We start from the raw sequence: 20,467 nt of genomic DNA on the forward strand, positions 1-20,467 counted from the left end.
CCTACTATTTTGTGACATGTGAACTGCTAAGTGCAGCTGCAGTCTCATTAATGCATTCGCCCAGATTTGTTTGCAGGACTAAATGGACGATTCACAGAATTTCTGGTGAGAGAAACAACTGTATCTTCAAAGGAAGGTAGAACAGCAGGTGCTATGTAAGAACCAGAGATTAAAAGCAGATTGTCTTTTTTAAATGGAGCAATTTACTCGAGATTTGCACAAACGTGGCAGAAATATTATCTGTTCTGGTTGAAAATATGAAAGAATCTGAATCCCATCACCCGCAAAACGCAGGGTGTTTGGCCTGGTGTCGCGCTTTGCTACAGTACACTACTTACACATCACTCTTCCCCTTTTTTAGTTGCCCTCTCCAAAGAGTCCCACTTCAAAGAGTTCATTTTTGCACCAGTTCCTGTCAATGCAGGTCAGAAACACTAAAGTGGAAAGTGGCTGCAGTGCCGTGGCACAAAGAGTCTCCGCGGCTGAAATCAAACAAAGCCCAATTAAACTAATCATAACGTCCCAGTGAACACAAGGAAGCTCACCTGGTATTTCTGGACTTCTTGTGTGAATTCCCAACTCTACTCGGTACTTGGTACTATAATTACCCTGACCAAAATACTGTGAAATTACTGCTCTGATCTACTAATGGCTGCAAAAAATCCCGTCGCCGTGGTTCCATGCCAAGGGGCCGTAGCAAGGTGGCGCAATGCTTTCTGACAGAGACGACAACTTCGAAAAAACTCAAAAGGGAAAATTAACGGGATGTGGTTTATGTTGCCAAGGACTGTTCATTAATTACCAATTTAATCACTGCTGGAGGCATGACATTACAAAAATCTGGCTGGAAGTTCTAATAGATTATGAAGACCACCTAAGAAGAGTGACCAAGAAATGTACAAAACAATTAATACTGTTTCACTGCTATCAAAGACACTCAGATTATTTTACATCAAGTGAAGCAAAAGAATTAGTAGCTTCACAGTGCCACCACTAGGAACTGTAAATACAATGGCACACAATTAGTAATGCACATGTGACTTTTCGTTCAAGGCATATATCCTTGGGAAAGCCAGAACACGATAAGGAGAACAAAAGAAACATTTTTAAATGAAATGAATAAAGATTTTAACTCTACCCTTGTGCATGCTGAGCAATCACAGAATAGGCAATGCAAAATACAGCTCTAAGTAATGGCGATATCATCCTGGGATTCACAACAGCGTGTACTGAACATCCACACGGAAAACGTCCACAGCTATTAGCAGCGATAGAAAAAGAGCATTCCAGGGGCTGAGAAACCCGGGTCTCACTCTGCACACAAAGGGACAGCTCTGAAACAGAGAGAGGTGTCTGGTTTTTTGGTTTTTTTTTTTTTTTTTTTTTTTTTTTTTTTTTTTTTTTTTTTTTTTTTGTTAATATTTATAAATGGATAGAAGACCATGCTAAAATTTTGGAACTAGTTTTGTTCACATGATCTTAGAATTCCATTAATAAACTGCCAGCCTATTTTCTGTCAGCGTGCGAGTTAATGGTACGGCTGCAGACTGTGCTTGAATTTACAGCCACATAATAAAATAAAATGTATATATTTAGGCCAGATCCTTAACTGGTGCAGACAGATACATCTTACAGAAATGACAGCAACGAAAATCAGCTGAGAAACTCAAGCATTTGTACCTAAAACTGAAACTGCTAACATTTGTCGTGCATTAGCAAAGGTTATGCTTTATTCAGGAAATCCTTCCTGCTATAAAACTGACAGTGCATACTAATTCTTCTTAAAAATTAGTTTACTTTCACTAATTGATTTATTTTCCCAGCTACATCAGGGACTTGTCTACAGCAATATTTTTCTACAGTGAAATATCACAACTTCATAGTCAGGAAGTGCTTAAACAGACCAAATATGAAGTCTAAAGATGTGGAGTCTTTTTGGAAAGTTACAGATTATTTTTATTTTTCATGTATTGAGAAACATGAAATAAAACAAGTTGCTTGTTCCTGCCATCAAGGAACTGACATCAGACTATCTCAACCTTAGAGAGTCGCTATAAATAGGTAAATATCAGGTCAGTTGTGGGTTTGAAGTGTTCAGTCACCAGGTCTAACCTCCAGTTAAAGAAAAGTATATTGTCAAAACAACTATAAAACTTGGAATGCTCATGAAATGTAAATACTTAACAGCATAGTCTTATCAGCTTACACCATATTTAACCACTTTATAGTGGCATACAGACAAGAAATATAAATGAACAACAGGGAATAAGTTACCAAAGCTCAGGGATTACCAAAATAATGTTCAATCTTTTTACCAATTAAATGGTAACTCCTTCTATGTAATCTTGGTAAGATCTAGTGATCATATCTAAATCTGGTTGCAATTATCAGCATGACAGACTAGTCTTTTTTCAATCGATATTTTCCAATTAATATTAAAAGACCAAGGTTGCCACCTGCAAAGTCCTACACCTCAATAAATTCATGCTAGATGTTTAATTAATAAAGATCAGGCTTTATATCTATTTTTTAAAAAGAAAAACAAGATAGGAATAACTTGGAAGTGCTTCCTTAAATGAATTAACATTACCACCTGAATCACAGGCATTTATTTTCCAGTTTAGGAGACTACAAAAAATCCAGCAGTGAACTGGATACCTTTCCTAACGCCACAGAAGTGGGGATTCTGGTTTGACACAGAAAAAAAAACCTAAATGAAGTTATTTTGTACTCATTTTCAAGAACCTGACAATATAATTGGAAGAAAGAACATTCGCATTGTTACCTTGAGTTTAAGGCATCTTTCAAACAAATTAAAATATACTATTTTTGCTGTCCACTCTGAATTTGCTTTTGGTAACACTTCTGTTCATATTGGCTACTTATTATTTACTTTTAAGTTTACTTATTATTTAATTATTTACAATAAGCTTATTTATTGGAGATAAGTTTGGAGCACATTAGTTCAGAGGGGCAGCAGATTATTGCTGGACATGACCAATAATTGGGATCATTTATTAAAGTAGGGTTTTTTCTGAGCATTTAAAATAATGCTTTGTTTTTATTCTACTGCAGTCAGAATATCTGGTATCTGTGCAAATGTATGCAACCAAAATTAAAGATCATGAAGACTCATCTCCTTTCAGATTCTGTCACTTTCTGAAGCCTTTCTAAAAACAACTTCCATTTCCATTAGTCCACTTCATGCAAAAAAAAAAAAAAAAAAATTATCATTTTGCACTCAAATATTTACGAAAATGAAAAGTAAGGGGCACAACAGATTGACACCTGAAGTAGAAAGAGCTTATTAAAAATGAATTAGATACAGCTGCAACAAGTCCTTTGAGCAAGGGAGTAATAAAAAGCAGTATTCTGAGCCAGGAGAAACAATCTCAATGCACAGCCTGTTCCTCTGCCCTCTGCACACGGTGTTCGTGTGTTTGGAGGAGACAGATTTTTGGTGAAGCACTTTGTATCTGCAAAATCTACTCAAAGAGTTGAACATAATTGCCACTGGTCTTTCAAATCTTTTTTTTTTCCCAATATATACACATTGAGACGGCTACTGCTGTCATTCAGCTTGAATAAATATAAAATAATAGTGCCAGAGATAATTAAACCCAAATCTTTCCCTGTACAGAAAGCAGGGTAGCAACAGTTGCACTTAAGCACAGCAGCAGCCTCAGGATTACTCTCCATGTCAGTTTGCATTATTCTGGTTTTAAATTCTTATTGTTCAAATGGAGTCCCTCCTCACAGTTTTTAGTGTAGTTGTACTCAAATGCTGCTCTGAAGAAAGAATTACTTTTTTCCTATTTCACCAAAGGCAGAAGACAGAGTGATTCCCCCAAGGTATCATGTTATTGAACTCCTGCATCCCAGAATCTATGCTAGATCCTAAATATGCAAAATTTTTTACCAAATCCATATATGGGTGGTCCAGCCCTGCACCTAAATTCAGTAAGGAGGAATCCTTAGTTCATGCAAAACCCAAAGATCTTCAGGAACTATCTGTAGCCCCTGGTAGGGAGAAAAACATATCCTTTGTCAGATGAGCACTATTTTTTCATGAATTCCATTAGATATGGCATTACCTGCTAAAGCTGTCTACCTCAATGTGTATATATTGAATTTACACATTGAAGAATTTAAAACAAGTTAAAAAGAATTTGACACAGGATTTAGGAGATGCCAGAAATAAAGCCAGTGGGCACAATTTTAATTTCCATCCTGCTCTGTATCCTCTAAAACAGAGTCTGATTGTGGCACTGCCTTTTACTTTCACTATCTCCTGTTCTTCAGCCCAGACCTGAGTTCTACCCAGTGGTGTTCAGTACTTTGGTTTATTTTCACTTTTAAATATGCAGGCCCATCAATACATAGCATTATTCTTTACACCACAATATTCAAACCTCGCTCTGAAGACAGAATTGTTAATTTCTTGATTTCTTTCCACAGTGCCCACTCTATATGGTATTTAAGAGCCTCAAGAGCAATAATCACATTCCCTTCTCACAAGCAGCCGTGGAAGAGTTATTACCCTGCTCTTCTGATGAGAACTGGGACAGAGAGATCCAGCTAAAAGGATCTATTGCTGGGTGCTTGCTCTGGGAAGCCTATTACTTGGATTTTTTTCAGCATACTAAGCTTTATACAGTCCTTTATATGTCTCAAGCACAGCTCCAATTGATTTCCCTGACAGACCTGGATGCTCAACGTATCTGCAAATCAAAGTTTTGCCTCAAAGCGATCCAGAAAGGAAGGACACACAAATAGTGACCACCTGGAGGACATTTGGCTCAAAAGACTTACTGGCACTGATCAGGAACTCAGGTAAAGGCAGAAATACATTTAATTCTTTCAAGCACCTTAACAATGACCTCATCTTTTCACTCCTATCAGTCCCTGCTCAGTTTGTCGTACACCTTCCAATTTCTGCAATCAAAAGCACAGAGGTCCTCTGGACAAGCAGCCTTCTACATCACCTCTATCCTCTGAGGAAAATGAGGCACAATTGCTTTGGGGAAAATAGTATGTGATCACATAATTAAAGACTACATCATAATGCATATACACAAAGGAGGTTAATTAAAGTTGCCTGTGCATTTCTTAACTCCTAATTCCATTCTCTGTAATCATGCTGACTCCATAACCATAACCATTTGAGTTTGGAGAGTAAATGACAGCTGCAGTAAACTTCCATTCTTTATGTGGCCCAGTCACTAAGAGAAAATAAGAAGATTTTGCCAATGGCCTTTAGATATTTGCTGACAACGGAGTTATGCTGAGATTCAGGAATTAGATTCCACCCCATGTTCTGCAGATGAGGATTCCCCTCCTGGAAAGGCCTTTTAGGCCTATGACTTCTGAATATTTCCCACTTATTGTGGTCTCCTCTAGCCTGTCACTTTGCTGGACAGGTCACATAGCCCAGCTCCAGCCTCCTCACCTTTCCAACATCACATTCCAGCCAAGCTGCTGCTGCTAACAACCATTACTACAGGTTGATATTTTACAGCATCTGGTGGGAGCAGATATGCCCCTTCTAGCCCTGTGATACTCACCATGAGAAAAGGCAAGTTAAATAAAAATGAGTAAGCTAATAAAAAGGCTCTCCTGGTTAAAAGCTAAGTGATTACAGCTGCTCTATCAGATTGCAAACGACAGAAGCATCTCGTAAAAGAGTCACCACATGCACACATAAATCCAGAAAGTGAGCAGAAAGGCTGAGTTGTTTATAAATCTACCATAGAGAAAGGGATCCACGAGGGGATCAGTAACTGGTCACAGAGCTCTTAAGCTAATTCTTCCAGTCTCCAAAGGGCTGCATCAATTTTAATGGCACAGCTATGATCCTCCCAAACTATGAGTATGATTTCAAGGAGGTTCTGATCAATGTAGGCTCCTCTTAGACCTCAAACACCTGCACACATACCTCCACATGCATACAGCTTGAGATTGAAGGCTTCTGAGAAGCACCAAATAAGCAAACATAACACTGAAAAAACTTCTACCATGCTGCAAGGAGGGAAGAAATGGTGGAAATGAGGCTGTGCTCTGTGCTTAGAGGAGAAAAGGAACACAGTCAGGTGGGCACACACCAAATAAACCTGTATTTATGGCCATGGTACGGATTTGAAAGTTTCCTCCCTGCTGCTGACCCTGAGCAGAGCCACAATCTGTCCTCACTGTGCACACTGCCCAAGCCCATGCACTGAAAGCTGCTCTCACCTGGTCACTGGGAAAGCAGAAACTCCTGCTTCTCACAGGACACATGGAAAGTGGTAACAGCAAGGCCTAGGAGATGAGACTTTTCTAAAGTCAACAATTTAGTGACTTTGCTTAGCTGGGATGATTGACAGAGCACAGTCTGAAAGACTGGGATGCTTAAAGCTTTTTCTGAGAAGGTATCAAAAAAGGTAAAATTGCAAACTTCAAGAGTTACTTTCAAAAGTATTGCCCCTGAACTATCTCTTCAAAGTTTTCTTATTTAAAATTAGATCTTCCTGTTTTAAACCATTTCCTTTTGAATCTCAATCCATCCTGAAAATGAGCCTCGTCCAATTTCCGCTACTAAATGCTGATTCTCATTATCACAACTCTCATTTGGATAACACACTACTACACATTACTGCACACTGACACATACAACACTGCTTTGAGTCAAAGTTCTTATTATTAACCTTAATGACCAAAAAACCATGAATAGAAATAAGTCTGTGCTATATGCTAACAATCAAATGAACAATGACCTGTAGAAAACTGGCAGAACTACATCAAATGGAAATGCCTCATCTCTATTAATATCAAGTCTGTTAAATGAAAATAGAAATCTATGTTTTATCTTATACCTATAGATGTTGATGCACACGTGCATTCTCTTTCAGAATATGCACATGTATGTATATATAACATATACATACATGTTACACACAGCTTTATATAATGTGTATTATTATATCCAAATCACATCTCCACAACACACTTTAGAGCTGAGGAGCTTCTGTCATTCTTATGTGACAATAACTCAAGTCAAGAGTGCCCACTACAGTTTGCTCAGAGTTCCCAAATTTCACATGGGCCAGGACCATTTGTTCCGGGACAGTTCTCTTTGAGCTTCTGATGGAGGCAGCAAGAAACTCTGGCTCTGCCAAACTGCCCAGAAAGACTGCCCTTCCCTTTCCTGCAGGCCTCTAATAAATTTTTCAGCTTCTGTAACAAATGAAATAAGGTCCCATGGGTAATCTGGCTGTCTGAACTACACAGTCCTAAACTCTCACCCTGAAAACCCTTCACCATCTCCTACCCTTCAGCTGGTTTTCACGGACACCATCTTCACCATTGTCTAACTTCACACTGCCACCTACTCAGGGCACCTTTTCTCTGTGTGTCACTGGGGAAGTTCCTTTTACTCCTGTTTGGATTTCATTTATGTCTAAAAGAGAAGGTTTTGCTTCCCAAACCTGCATCAGAAGGGGCCTCAATCCTTAGGAGAGCAATGGTAAAAGATGCTCTTGCTGGATAAGTGTCCATTCAGACAATTTTTACTGACACTTAGGAATTTTTCTGATCTTCAAGGCTCTCTGACAAGATTGTGGTAGTAACACAACTTTGACTGTTTTAAGCAGATTTTTCAAGGGAATCTAGCCATCTTTCCAAATTTTATCTATTTTTAATATGAGTAAAACAATGCTTTGTCCAACCTAATACAGAGAAAGAGATGAACAGGGTTTTTTTAACGTTAAAAAAAAAACAACCTAAAAATATTACCCTGAGGCAGAAGAGCTGACATGGAAGATTTCAGCTTAAACAATGAAATACTAGCAAAGTTGTAAAACCTTTGAAAATAGGAGCTTGTAATAAAAAATGTTAGGCAACTTTAATTACAGTTGTTTCTGCTTGAGTAGTTGCCTATAGTAACTCTCCTCTAATGCTGTTTTCTTTATAAAAAGATAACTAAAAAAAAAAATCCAAAGTGAAATTTATACTGAAATATAGATTTCTAGGAAAAACTTAAAAAACAAAATATGAAAAATTATTTTATATATCATTATACAAATAAGTATATAAATAAGACTCGTCTGTGTATATGAATATATTCCAAAGTAAAATGAAGTGTCAGTCTACAGAGAGGAATTTCTACAAAAAAGAAAAACCAGCATGGATCCAAGAGAGTTAAGAAAATAAAATGAAACGTGTAAATCACTGTCATCAGTTTTTGATTGTATGATCCCATTCCTGTAAAGAGCAGAATCTGCCCTTCAGGACTCGGCTCCGAAGGGTGGGAATCTGTAAAGATTCCAGCCTTTCTCTGTAGCATTATTTTTCAGTTACATTTACATTCTCAATTGTCTCTAACGTGCAACAGTTAGAATCACAAAACCTGCACTGCAATGGTTTGCATAAAAATTAATTAGCTTTCATCTCCAGAGAGTAGGGATCCTTCCAGGTCACCATGGAAGCCACTGGAGATGCAACCACAGCTGCTTCAACACTGGAGCTCATTCCCCAGCTCCACTTCTCCCCTTCATCAGCATAATCAACTTTGGTGATAAAAAGGAATCGTTTCATCAACTCTTTTACAAGAGTGACACAAGCAGCTCCATTCACTGCAAGAACACTTCTCAAGTAACAAGGAGCTCACATCAGAGGCTCAAGGAAATGATTTACATTAACTGAAAGAGAAGTAATCAGGAATAGCACAAATTACTTCACTATCGTTTAACAAGAAATGTTTGAGTTTCATCCCACCACAAACTGCAGTGCCAATCAAAGGAGGTGCTCTCACACTTCCGCTTCCAGGGAAGAGGGAGAACACCACCTTTCTGTTTGCCATCACATCAGGAGAAACAAGTTTGAGAAGTGAATGAAGGACACATGACACACCAAACGTGGAGAGGAAACCTTCTGCAAGGACATGCCCCCCCACAACAGCACACACGATTAACTCTGCATTTTAACTCTGCAAACTGCAAGACTGGCCAACGTTTCTTACATCGTTCAGCTGCTTAGTGCGGGCTGGGATGAGGGAACTGCTTAGCTGTTTATTCCCTGCCTTTAATGCTGCATCTCTTCTTGCTTGCTCAAGCAGAACTCTCGCTCGTTCTTTGAGTTCTTCCTGTCTTGACAACATACGTTGCTTAAAAAATAAAGAAATATCATTAACAGCAAGGCAGCTCCAGGGTACTGAACATTTATACAGTAGTTAATAGCCAGAGGCCTTCCTGCACAATAAAGATCAGGAGCCACATGAGTTATGTCTTCATGAGGTGACAGAGCATTCCACAGAAATGAAAAGATGATCAAAATGTAAAAAATGAACTTATAGGCCTCTATCATGTAAATAGTTCTCTTCCTTCCCCTTAAAACTTAATTTCTATCAACATTTGATGCCTTTAAACTGCAACTGTGGAGAAAACCCAACTGGCTTTGTAGAAGCCATGTCAAATGTGCTATGTGTTTATTTTTTTACTTTAATATGTATGCAAATATGGCTACAACAAACAAGCTTTGTTGGCTACTTATATGGGTACCACTCACTTATAACTTAAATTGAACACAAAGAGGTTGGGTACAAGGCAAAAAACCCTGCAAAAATATCTGCTTCTACTGAATTGATGAATAGGCACAAGAAAGTCCTTTCTTCATACAAAGGGCTGAGCATATTTGCAGAGCAGAAATAGCAAAAGGGGGTTCTGCACAGGCAACACAAGAAACATGAGCAGCTCCCAGGCAGACACACTCCCAAGGGCTGGTTTCTTAGTCAAGCTCAACTCTGAAGAGTGGGAAAATGCATCTCTAGGCCTTGACAAGGGCCAGGGCTGGGACAGGTGTTGCCTGCTGGGCTCCTGCAGCAACCACCTGGAAATGGAGGTGGTAACTCTAACCAGCAACTGAGTGTAGGTTCAGAGGGAGCCTCACAGCTGAGATTTTATTACCATGTGCAGGTTCAGAGGGAGCCTCACAGCTGAGATTTTATTACCATGTGCAAATGCTCCAATAATTAACAACTGCCAATAATTAAGAATGGCCTCTAACACCCTTGCCCATGAAAACCTTCACAGAGAACAAATCCTGTCTCCTCCTGCTCTTTTATTCTGTATGGGCCAAGCTGTTCCTTTCTCATCCAGCACCCAAAGATGATGATGATGGTGATGATGATGATGAAAAGAAACCTCACAAGACTTCACTGATTAAAGGAAAGAAATTAGCTAGCTCTGAAACCAATATTTGGCCATTATCACTCATCTATAGACCGCTTCTCTTGCAATAAAATGATGTTTATGGTGCTTATTCAGAGAAAAAAAAAAAACTCATAAAAATATTTGAAACAATTCACACTACCAAAATACTGGATATACTCTTTTCTTACCAGAGCTAATGGCACAAATCCCAGACTCAAGAAAACTCTTCACATGGGTAAAATTATAAGCCCGCTTTGGCATTTTTGTAAGTGGAGGTGATAACATGTTTTACATATTTTTATGATGATATGATTTATTGATAATACTCAGCATATATATATATATATATATAATATTCAACTTCCATTCTCACAATACATCTGCAAGGTAGGTGGGCATACACTGTTATCTTTATGGAAAGGAAAATGACATTGTGGTGAAGTAACATGCCTTAGGCCACTCAATGGAAAGCAGCATAATTGAACAGTCTGGAGTCTCTACCTCACCATCCTGGCTATGTTCATGAGACTCTGTGGTTTCCCAGACAAGATTTTGAAATATCTTCAGTAAATTTTAAGGTATTCAAAGCTTTACATTTCCTAATGAATCAATATCTTTTTCCAGTTTTTGATTCAGTATGCAATACTCAGAGGAAATGAGTTGCACCAGACAGCAGCAAAAGCTTTGGAGCCATCTTTGAGATAGCTGAGAACAGAAATTTCTTTAAGTGGAGAGAGATTGGAAAGATCAACAGTGAGACAATTTTTATAATTAGCTTTTCATGTAATGATTGTTTTTCAGCACCACCTACTTCTCAGGCAAAATATTTATTGCCCAAAAATAAAAATACACTGCCCACCTCACCATTTATGCCGAAGATTTGGTGTAAATTACAAACACAGAGAAAGAACTTGAACTCTATCCTAATTCACAGGCACAAACGTCTTACCTGGGCTGTTTTTGCAGTTTGATCTGCATGATTTAAAGCTGTTCTGGCATCACTGTCAGAATCAGATTCCGTTTGCCTCGGAGAAGCAGGTGGTTTCTTTGCAAGATCCATATCCATATTATAGGAGTATCCAGGCTTAGAAGTAGGAGATAAACTCGGTTTTGTGACAGGTGAACTGGGATCTGCTCTTGTGCTCTCTGTGGGTCCTATACATCCCAGCTTTTCTTGCTCTGAGAAACCAGGGGTACTGTCTAAGCTCTGGTGTCTCTTCTTGTTGTTATCTTCACAAGCAACTGTGGGAGACATATCCTCTTTTTGATCACTGACATGTGCTAAGTCACTGAAGTCTAAAGTGTCAGTTATCAGCAATTTCTTCCTTCCCAACACAGGCTGCACTTGTGTTGTGTCTGTACTGCCACACTTCCCAATTTCTTCAGATGCAGAAGTCCTTCCCGAGCTCTGCTGGGATTTCTGCGGATCCGTGTCACTTCGAGTCCTGCGTGAGGAAGGGGAAGCTGTGCTTGGGCTCAAATGGTCATCAGGAGTCTGATGCTCGCTCTCAGACTCTCCAACACCACTGTCATTGACAAACACAGAATCATCCTGCGAGGCAAAGTCTGCCAAGCCACTGTCTGGCGGGTGCAGCTCCGGCTCCCGCTTCAGGTCATTCAGCTCCGCGTAGAACTTCTCCTGGTCCACGGAGCTGTTGGTGTCCGTCTCGTAGTTCCCCACTTTGTATGTGCTCTTGCTGCTGTTCTCCTCTATCTGAACCACGTTCAGCTCCTGGCCACAGAAATGTGCCCTGATCTGGTAGAGATAGGTCATGACAGTCAGTTTGTCAGGGATGGCCAACAAAACCATGTCCGAAGGCTCCAGCAGTCGTGATATTCCCAAGCTGGCGAACCCGTCATAAGCCTTTAAAGACAGACAAAATAAAGATCACAAAGTGGGGCAGTTTCTTACTTATCACAACATCTCAAGAGTGCAAGTGGAAGTTTCAGTCAAAATAAGCAAGCCTAAAATACAGCCAATATTATAGGAAGAACATCGTTCAGACTCTACTACTTATTCTTTTGGCTTCATTATAGTAATTTCATTATAGTCCATTAATTCATTATAGTCCATAAAGTCACTACTTTTTGGTGCACCATCCAACATCCAGCTCATTGATTTTTCCTGATGGCTTCTACATATCTCCCAGGATATCCTCACAGCAAAGCAAACTGAGAGAATGTAACTAGTAAAAACACTCAAATGGCATTGTTTTAAATATTTTTAACATACTTCAATGCCCTACTATACTACAAGCTTTTGTTACTCATAATTATGACACTTTTATGAGTAAACAGCTGTTCATGAAACTGCAGCTTGAAAGCCCCTCTTTTTGTACTAGGAAAGCCTACCAATATCTTAAATGGTTCTCACTCAAGTAGCAGGAAACAAGCAAACAAAAAAAGTCTAAGAGTTGGACCAGAAAAAAAAGGAACTCAGGATAGCTTTTTAAGATAAGGAACAAAGATATAAGAAACACGACACTAATCCATCTTGAGCTTTATCACTGATGATCAACCTTCTGCCTTCTATTGGTCATGTAATTGCAGTGATTCCTGCTGATGAAAAACTACGTCCAGATAGTCAAAAAGAACACCACCACAGATTACTTGACACTAGACATAAAGCACATTAATCCATCAAGCAGATGCATTTTAAAAACATCTGTTGATGGTAAATTTATAAGAAAGAGAGAGTGAAAATCATTTCCATTTCACTTTACTTTCTAAAAGCTGAAAAGTTGCAAGCCTCCTGCTTTGTGAGGCCACATTGTCTTCTTTTCCTTCTGGGCCTTTAAGTGAGTGGGCTTGGTGCATCAGGTTTTTCTAGTTTTGAAGAATTAAAGCCGTTTCTCAATTTACAATTAATTATTACTATCCTGGATTAACCTTGGAAGACAATATTGTGTTTCAAGGAAGCCTTTAAAAGGCCTCCTGTTAGCATAGATGCACTCAGTTAAAGCATGTGGGCTTCTCCTCCCCCAGGAATCCTGCAGCTCCTTTTCACCGTCTCCTGAAGGAGCTTACAATGTTCACAGTTGATCCTACACTATTTTGAACAAAAGCAGATGCTAAATTTAAGACATGGATGAGAAAACTGAAACACACATCACTGGCTTCAACTCTTCAACTTTGCATTTTTTCCTTAATTTCTTTAGCTTTCAAAGAATAGAGAAGAAAAAAAAAAAAAAAACAATTATGGGGTGAGACAGAATGTGGGGCTGGGTTGGCCTGCTCCTGGTAGACCCGAATATTTTGTTTGCTCTGAGAAAAGGAGGTTCTCTCCTCCTCTTTGCAATGTCATTCCCTACTCAATGGTCAAATAGTTTTTGTTTCAGCTGCTTTTCAAACTCTGCTTCCAAAATCTAGTATTTATCTTCCTGAAATTCTGCATGCTCAGGTATTACTTTCCAAAGCACTTTAGGTGAAGTAATTTTTATATCATTATAACAAATGATCCACAGAGTTTATCTTGACATAGAAATGGCCTGAATAATTTATTTTTAAGCTCTTCTGGCTCTCCCCATGCAAAATGATTTGGCCAAAAATCATTGCTGGTATTTGGTGTGGTATTTCTTGGGAAGGTTTATTATTATGAGAGGTTGTTATGCCACTTATAAATACAGAGCTGTACTTAGATATAGGAGCAGCAGCAGCCACCATGACTGATGTATTTGCTGATACAAAACTCCAGATGGAGCAGAGCAGCAGCAAAATGATAGGTGGGAGTGATGCCTTAAGTTGGAGCTTTCATGTTTTTCACATTCTGTGCTGCCCAGGGGTGCAGTTCTGAGCTCACATTCAGTGTCACTCAGCTCTGCACAGAGCAGGGACACAAAACAAATCCTTTTCCTGCTGAAGACCAAGGACAACTTTCAGCCCCAAAAGCACAAACAAGGGTGGCTGGAGGGAGGAACAAGAAGGATGGGACCTCACAACCTGAAGATGGAATTGGACAATTCAACCCCAAGATGCAAATGGACCAAAACTTTTAAAAATGTGAGACCTGGTGACCATTCAGCCATTTTGTGACCATTTTGGGTCCACCTTGGGTGTAGCCCTGGTCAGTCCCTGTCTTGCCCAAGGTAGATCCTGGAGGCATTTCAATAAATCCCTACTTTATTTTCTGGCTCTGTCCAGTCTCTGTTCCAGGTCAGCCTTCCCAAGGCATCAGTTTTCTTGGCGAGCTAGGTAGGAGAGAATAAAGTATGTACTTATTGAAAGGCCTTTAGGATACACATTGAATAGGACAGGGCCTGACCAAGGCTACACCCAAGGTGGGCTAAGAATGGTCACAAAATGCCCGACTGGTCATAAGATCTTACATTTTTTTCTAAGTTTTGGTCTATTTGCATCTTAGGGTTGAATTGTCCAATTACAGCTTCAGGTTGTGAGGTCCCATCCTTCTTGTTCCTCCCTTCAGCCACCCTTGTTTGTGCTTTTGGGCCTGAAAGTTGTCCTTGGTCTTCAGCAGGAAAAGGATTTGTTTTGTCTCCCTGCTCTGTGAAAGGAGCTCACCAGCACTTAATGTGAGGCTCAGAACTGCGCCTCTGAGCAGCACAGAATCTGAAAATATGAAAGCTTATGAAAACTTAAGGCATCAGGAGGGAATGGCAGCAACTGGGATGGTAGAAGAGGGACGCTGTCATTTACAGAATCTTAGGAAACACAGCTGGAGGAGCAGGATCAGGCTGGCTGTTGAGAAGAGGGAGACAAGATGAGTGGAACTGAACAGACATGAGGAGCACAGAGAGTAGTGAGTTAAGGGAGAGCAGTGCAGAGATTTGGGCAGGCAGCCTAAGGCATGGCAGATTCCAGGAATGATGAATGCTCCTATGACAGCAAAAACCAGGCTGAGCATGGACATGTGGCAAGTGTTGTCTGTGGACTAAAGGTAACGCCAGGATGTGCTGCTCGCTAAGTGGGTCAGTGCTGATTCAGTGGTGTAAGTCACTTGTTACCCCACACTGCAGGTAATGGGAATGACAGGACTGAAGGACAGGCACAGCAGCCCAGGGCAGCCAAAGCCCATAGACATGACTCGACCTAAACTTCCTTTATACTCTCAATTTCTTATTTATATGCTAATAAAACTAAATTCTATGAGTATCTCCCAGGGTCTGTAAAATGAAGGTGAGGACAGTGTTTCAGGACTGCCAGGAAAGGCACTTGCTTAGAAGTAACACTACAGCAAGATTGAATTTGGAATGATGGATATTCTCAGTACAGCTGCAATCACTTTTTGTTGGCTGCTCAGTTCTTCTGGTAATGCCTGGGATTAAACACAGTTATTTCCCACTGATGCCTGACACCTATTTCCCATCCCCTCTCATTCTCATCCACATTTTTGCTTCTCTCCTTTCAAAGTACACTAAATATGTAGATTGGCATGCCAATGTCCTACAGACAGTAGCTCTAGAAATAGCAATTGTGTGTTCTGGATGTATGATCAGCAGTATGTGATGGGTTTTCCTTCACTATTAGAAAAGCTGGGAGCTTCCTGATATTCCAGCATATTTATAAATGCATCATATTTCTAACTAGTTTGTAACATGGGATTAACAGAGTCAAATTTTCAAGTCAATTTATTTTTGTTAAACAGAGGCGCAACTCAGCCTCGATTTTTGCAAATATTTATTTCTCTGCATGTTTAACTCTGCTCCTACATGATCCTACTGATGCCAACAAGCATCTCCTATACATGCAATTAGATATGTTCTTATGACTTTGTGGAATCAAATTGCAGAGGTGAACATGAACACCTATTATAAAAACATAACTCCAGCTTCAAGGTATGGAATATTTTCCATTTTGACTCAATACTACCCCTGTAAGTCTGAATTCTTCTCCTTAAATGTTTAATTTAAGATGATTCCTTTTAAAAATGTAATATTTTATTAAGATGATCACTCAAGTTCAAATGTATTGAGGAATTTGTTAGAAATGACCAAGCACTAGGGAGCGTCATAAAAATTGAAAGTGCCAATTGAACATCCAAAAGATATACCCACACAGTAAATGAAACAAGCTTCTCTAAACAATAATTAAAACCAGAAATTCCTTATTAGAACCACACTGTTGTGCCCTTCTACTTCTCACTCATTCATCTTGTAAAGGATCCAGCCCAAGTCTTGTTTAGTAGTTTATATTCTTAAAGTGCAAGACATGTTATTAGCAACACGAAAGATTTCTATTGTTAATAAGGAACTATAGTGCCAGTATGCTGTAACTTTATTAATTTTTTCATTAATTTCAATTTAATTATTATTTAATAATAATCAAGTGGACATATTAAATCAAATTAGCTATTTAACTCTACTAGGAAGGCAATATGGATAGTTAGCTGTATCTGAGATTTAAGTAGAAGCACAACTCTTCGGACCAGCTGGGAAACTATCCCTGTAATGTTTATAATTTTCTCAAAGATAATCCTGGTTCCTCTTTTGTTCCTGATAGAAATTTGAATGTGCAATGTGCACCAAAAATACCTTCCAATTCAGACTGATGCCAACGTAGACGTTGTTTGGGATTTTTTTAATATACGTATATGCAGGACACTAAGCCTATTTACCTATCCCCCAATGAAGTTTTTTCTTTTTTTTTTTAAATTTACTGACAAGCTGATTGACAGACATCAATTGGGATCCATCAGCACAAGCACCACAGGCATTATTCCAATCATTTCCCAAGTCTGTAACACACTGACATATTGGCCAAGATCAGATGTCACAGGTAAATACCCTTTTTTATTCAGGATCAGTGGCAGCACCCAATTGGCAAGTGGTTGGTGTGTGTTATAAAAAACCTCCATAATTATACTCAGTATTTGCACTGAAACAGTTGTCTCTTAAGATTTCTTCTTTCTTTAATTAAAATACAAACAAGGTCATGCACTTCTAAAAGATATACTCTTATGGGTTAACCTTTATTCTATGGTTTTCCTTTTGGGGAGAGGGGGAGAGGCAGAAAAACATCTAAAAAAAAAAAAAGGAAAAAAAAGAATTGCTTCAAACAAAGAAAATCATCCTATTCATCCAAAGATGTTATTTTAATTGGTTAGGAGGAATCATTGTCAAATGTGTTACATATCTGCATGGAATTTCCAGGCAGCCATTGTTGGCAGTGCTGCATTCACTCCCACCAAGGGCACACGGGGTTATCTGGCAGAACTGTGTGAGACCAGGAAATAAATCTGCAGGAAGCAACTGAGATACTCAGTGTGGCTGTCAGGCAAAGGCTGGCAAAGTGATGAAAGGAAAAAAAACTGCACAATAACAACAATCACTATTTCTTCAATTCTGGGAACTATATCCTGTTAGAAAAGACAAGCTAAAAAAAAGTTCACTGTCTGCCATCACAGTTTCACAAAGAAAAGATGACTGATCATACTGCTAGCATTTTTAATTAATAATCTATTCTTTCTTTTTTCTAATCCGGCTTAATTAGGCCAGAAGCTCAACAAAACTTGAAGTACAAAAACATATGGTCACAGAAAATACTGTGATGTCACAGATAATCCACTTAGGTCATTATAAGTCCTCCTATTATTATGAAAAAAAAAAAAAAGTATCATCAGCCAAATACTCATTAGATAGGAGCAGCTCAGAGATATTTCATTATTTATAATACTTAAGTACTAAATTAAAGACAAGTAACTCCCTGCCTAACACATAAGTGTGCAGGCACATTAAAATATAAACAAAATGAATTTTAATAAAGCACTTCCAGAAATTCCACATAAGTAAATAATACTAGATTGTAGATATGTTTGCTATATAATATTGAACTTGGTTAATTAATTCAAAGTATATTTTTATACCTTCTTCCCAGTTAAATTTAGTGCCTTTTAAAGCAGTATAAAAACAAAATCATAGCATTAAGAAGGCAGATACTTAAAACAATTTTCAGATGATCTTCAGGAACAATTTTATTATCAGTGACTCACATGAAAATTGTAATTTCTAAACATGTCCCTAGGGCCCAACTGAAGCTTGTAACATGTCTAAAATAGTGAGCAGAAATAAAGAGTCTTCTGGTGATTCCCAAACTGAATTCCAGAGAAATTCAGAGAAATTCTGCTTCTTCTACAAAAACTTTTTCCATCTTGCACCTACACAGATTGTTTTATAACAGTTGCACAGCACAAGGCTATTAACTATTTCTCTAGCATTTAATTTATTTGTAAAGTAATACCTCAACACCTTCTACCCTAAACCTCCCATGTTGTGCACACCACTTCATTCAGCTGACGCAGTGTAAGAGTAGGTGTAAAAATTCATCTTTAAAAACATAACAATCACCATCAAAGCAACATCAACCATGCCCAGTTCCCAGAGCCTCGTTAAAGCAACAGTAAGAGAAGCCTCATGTGCCGCAGTCCAAGAGCAGTCACAATTTTCATTTCTTTAATTTTGTGGCTGATTGGAAAAATCAGAGCAGGCTCACAGAAGGCTGGCCAGGTCCTTCCTCTGCTCTCACAGTTAATGTAGGCCATACAAATATTAAACTCTAACTTGTTGTCAATGTTAAAACCATGACAAACTCCAGTCAATAATGCATCTGATTTGAGCCACAGGAGGCTGAAAACCTTCTGTGAGCTGCAGTTATGACCTTACAAAACAACAGCACTTCCCCAAAATTAATAAAAACCTGCAGTGAAGTCAAAATTAAGGCTATGTTTTTTTTGTGTTTTGTTGGTTTGGTTTGGTTTGGGTTTTTTTTGCCTGGCAGTTCTTACCTTTTTGTTGTTCTCTTTAATATCTTGAGGATTCAGGGACTTGTAGTCACTGAGGGGGAAAATGGCACAGTGGGTATATACAGTATTTGATAAAAGCAGCAGTTTTAAAACAAACTAAATCTAAAAATTTGACATACAATAATATCGTAAAGTAACTAGCAATTTCACAGCAATTCAATCAACAAAACTAATAGTGTGGAAAATTAAAGGAATAAATAAATAAATAAATAAACACCGATTACATGTTTCATTGCCTGAAGCTCTCCATCTAAAAAAGAAGTTAAGGCAGGGACTAGAGGCCAGCCTTGACAACCAAATTTACCAGGAGGTAATCCGTCCTTGTCAGCATACAAAGAGCTGATTCCTCTCATCTCATTTCAACACTGGCGCAATTCTCATAATCATCTTGAAGTCAGTTCTTTGTATAAGATTAAGGAGAAGAAAAACAAATCACAGAGAGGGGAGAAATAATTGTTTATGCAACAAGGGAGAGCAAAGAGGTCACAAAGTTTGAGCATTCATAAAGCTGGTTTCTTAGAAAGGACGGTTCCCTGCTTGAAAGCAAAGGGTGAAAACAGTTCAGCACCTGAAACGCGCTGGAATTTGATTTTTAAGTTAAATAATTATTCAGTATTTCTATGAGAGTTAGCTTATGCAGGCAAAGAGTATACAACTTACATTAGGTCTGGTCTAAAGTGATGTAATATTGCACAAAAAGATAAACCATTTCTCCACGACGTGGTAAAATTGGTGATTTTCACTCCCCTGTAGTTTTTTGTAACTTCTTTGCACCACACGAGCAATGACTGACTAGCGTTTGGCTTTCTCCCCAAAACAGGACTTGGTATTGGGCTTGGCTGGAAAAAAAAAAAAATAAAAGAAAAGAAAAAGAGAGAAGATAAAAGAATTTAATGGAAGATGAGAATTAACATTAATTGACCTAACTAGATGATCTGTATCCTTTGATGTGAGTTTAGGTCCTTCACAGCTGTCAGTTTACAATGACTGCAACTTGCAAAAGACACAAATCGCGAGTTATTATCTACAGTTGTTGCCCCAGGCACTTGTCTCCCAAGGATGCAGATATACAGGATTCCAGATCTACACAGGGGAAGAGGCCAAGAATTGTACCAGTGGAAACAGCCATGCTAAAACACATCACAGCCCGTGGTACACAGCCTTAAAAACGCTTCCCAAAACGCAGCCACAGAAAAGCATCCCCACAAGCCCTTTCACAATTAAATTCACAACACAGGATTGCTGGATTCCTCTGGTATAGGCTCCAGAGGAGAGGTTTTGGTGCTCTTTCTGTACCAGTGAGTAATTGCATAAAGTTAATTATGGCCCTGAGTTTCTGAACTGCCACTTCCCACCGTAGCCAAAGAGCCGCCTCCGCTTTTGCTTTTCTACACGGAAAAGGAATTTTGGAAAATGAAAACTGTTTTCAGAGGGTGGTTTCTACCAAGTGTCAGATCATCATTAGCTAATAACGACCATTTCCAAAAAAGTTATTTTGACCCTTTCAGTAACATTTCTGTAGGCATAA

The 20,467-nt window shown here is 38.8% G+C and overlaps 1 protein-coding gene across 8 annotated transcripts in view; it reads right to left on the reverse strand.

The window, feature by feature from the left end:
• The window catches only part of EHBP1 (EH domain binding protein 1), a 204,306-nt gene that overhangs the window by 61,050 nt on the left and 122,789 nt on the right, over positions 1 to 20,467 (reverse strand). For 7 of the 8 annotated variants that reach the window (XM_083857805.1, XM_083857808.1, XM_083857806.1 and 4 more), the window contains 4 exons: positions 19,600 to 19,778; positions 18,922 to 18,970; positions 11,134 to 12,048; positions 8,996 to 9,139 (listed from right to left, as the gene is read on the reverse strand). In XM_083857805.1, the coding sequence (XP_083713931.1) occupies positions 8,996 to 9,139; positions 11,134 to 12,048; positions 18,922 to 18,970; positions 19,600 to 19,778 (1,287 nt within the window). The remainder of the gene's footprint in view (positions 1 to 8,995; positions 9,140 to 11,133; positions 12,049 to 18,921; positions 18,971 to 19,599; positions 19,779 to 20,467) is intronic. The other variant, XM_083857807.1, reaches the window with a different exon arrangement.

Source organism: Zosterops lateralis (assembly GCF_965231275.1).
Source record: "Zosterops lateralis genome assembly, chromosome: 3".
In the NCBI taxonomy this organism is placed as follows: Eukaryota; Metazoa; Chordata; class Aves; order Passeriformes; family Zosteropidae; genus Zosterops; species Zosterops lateralis.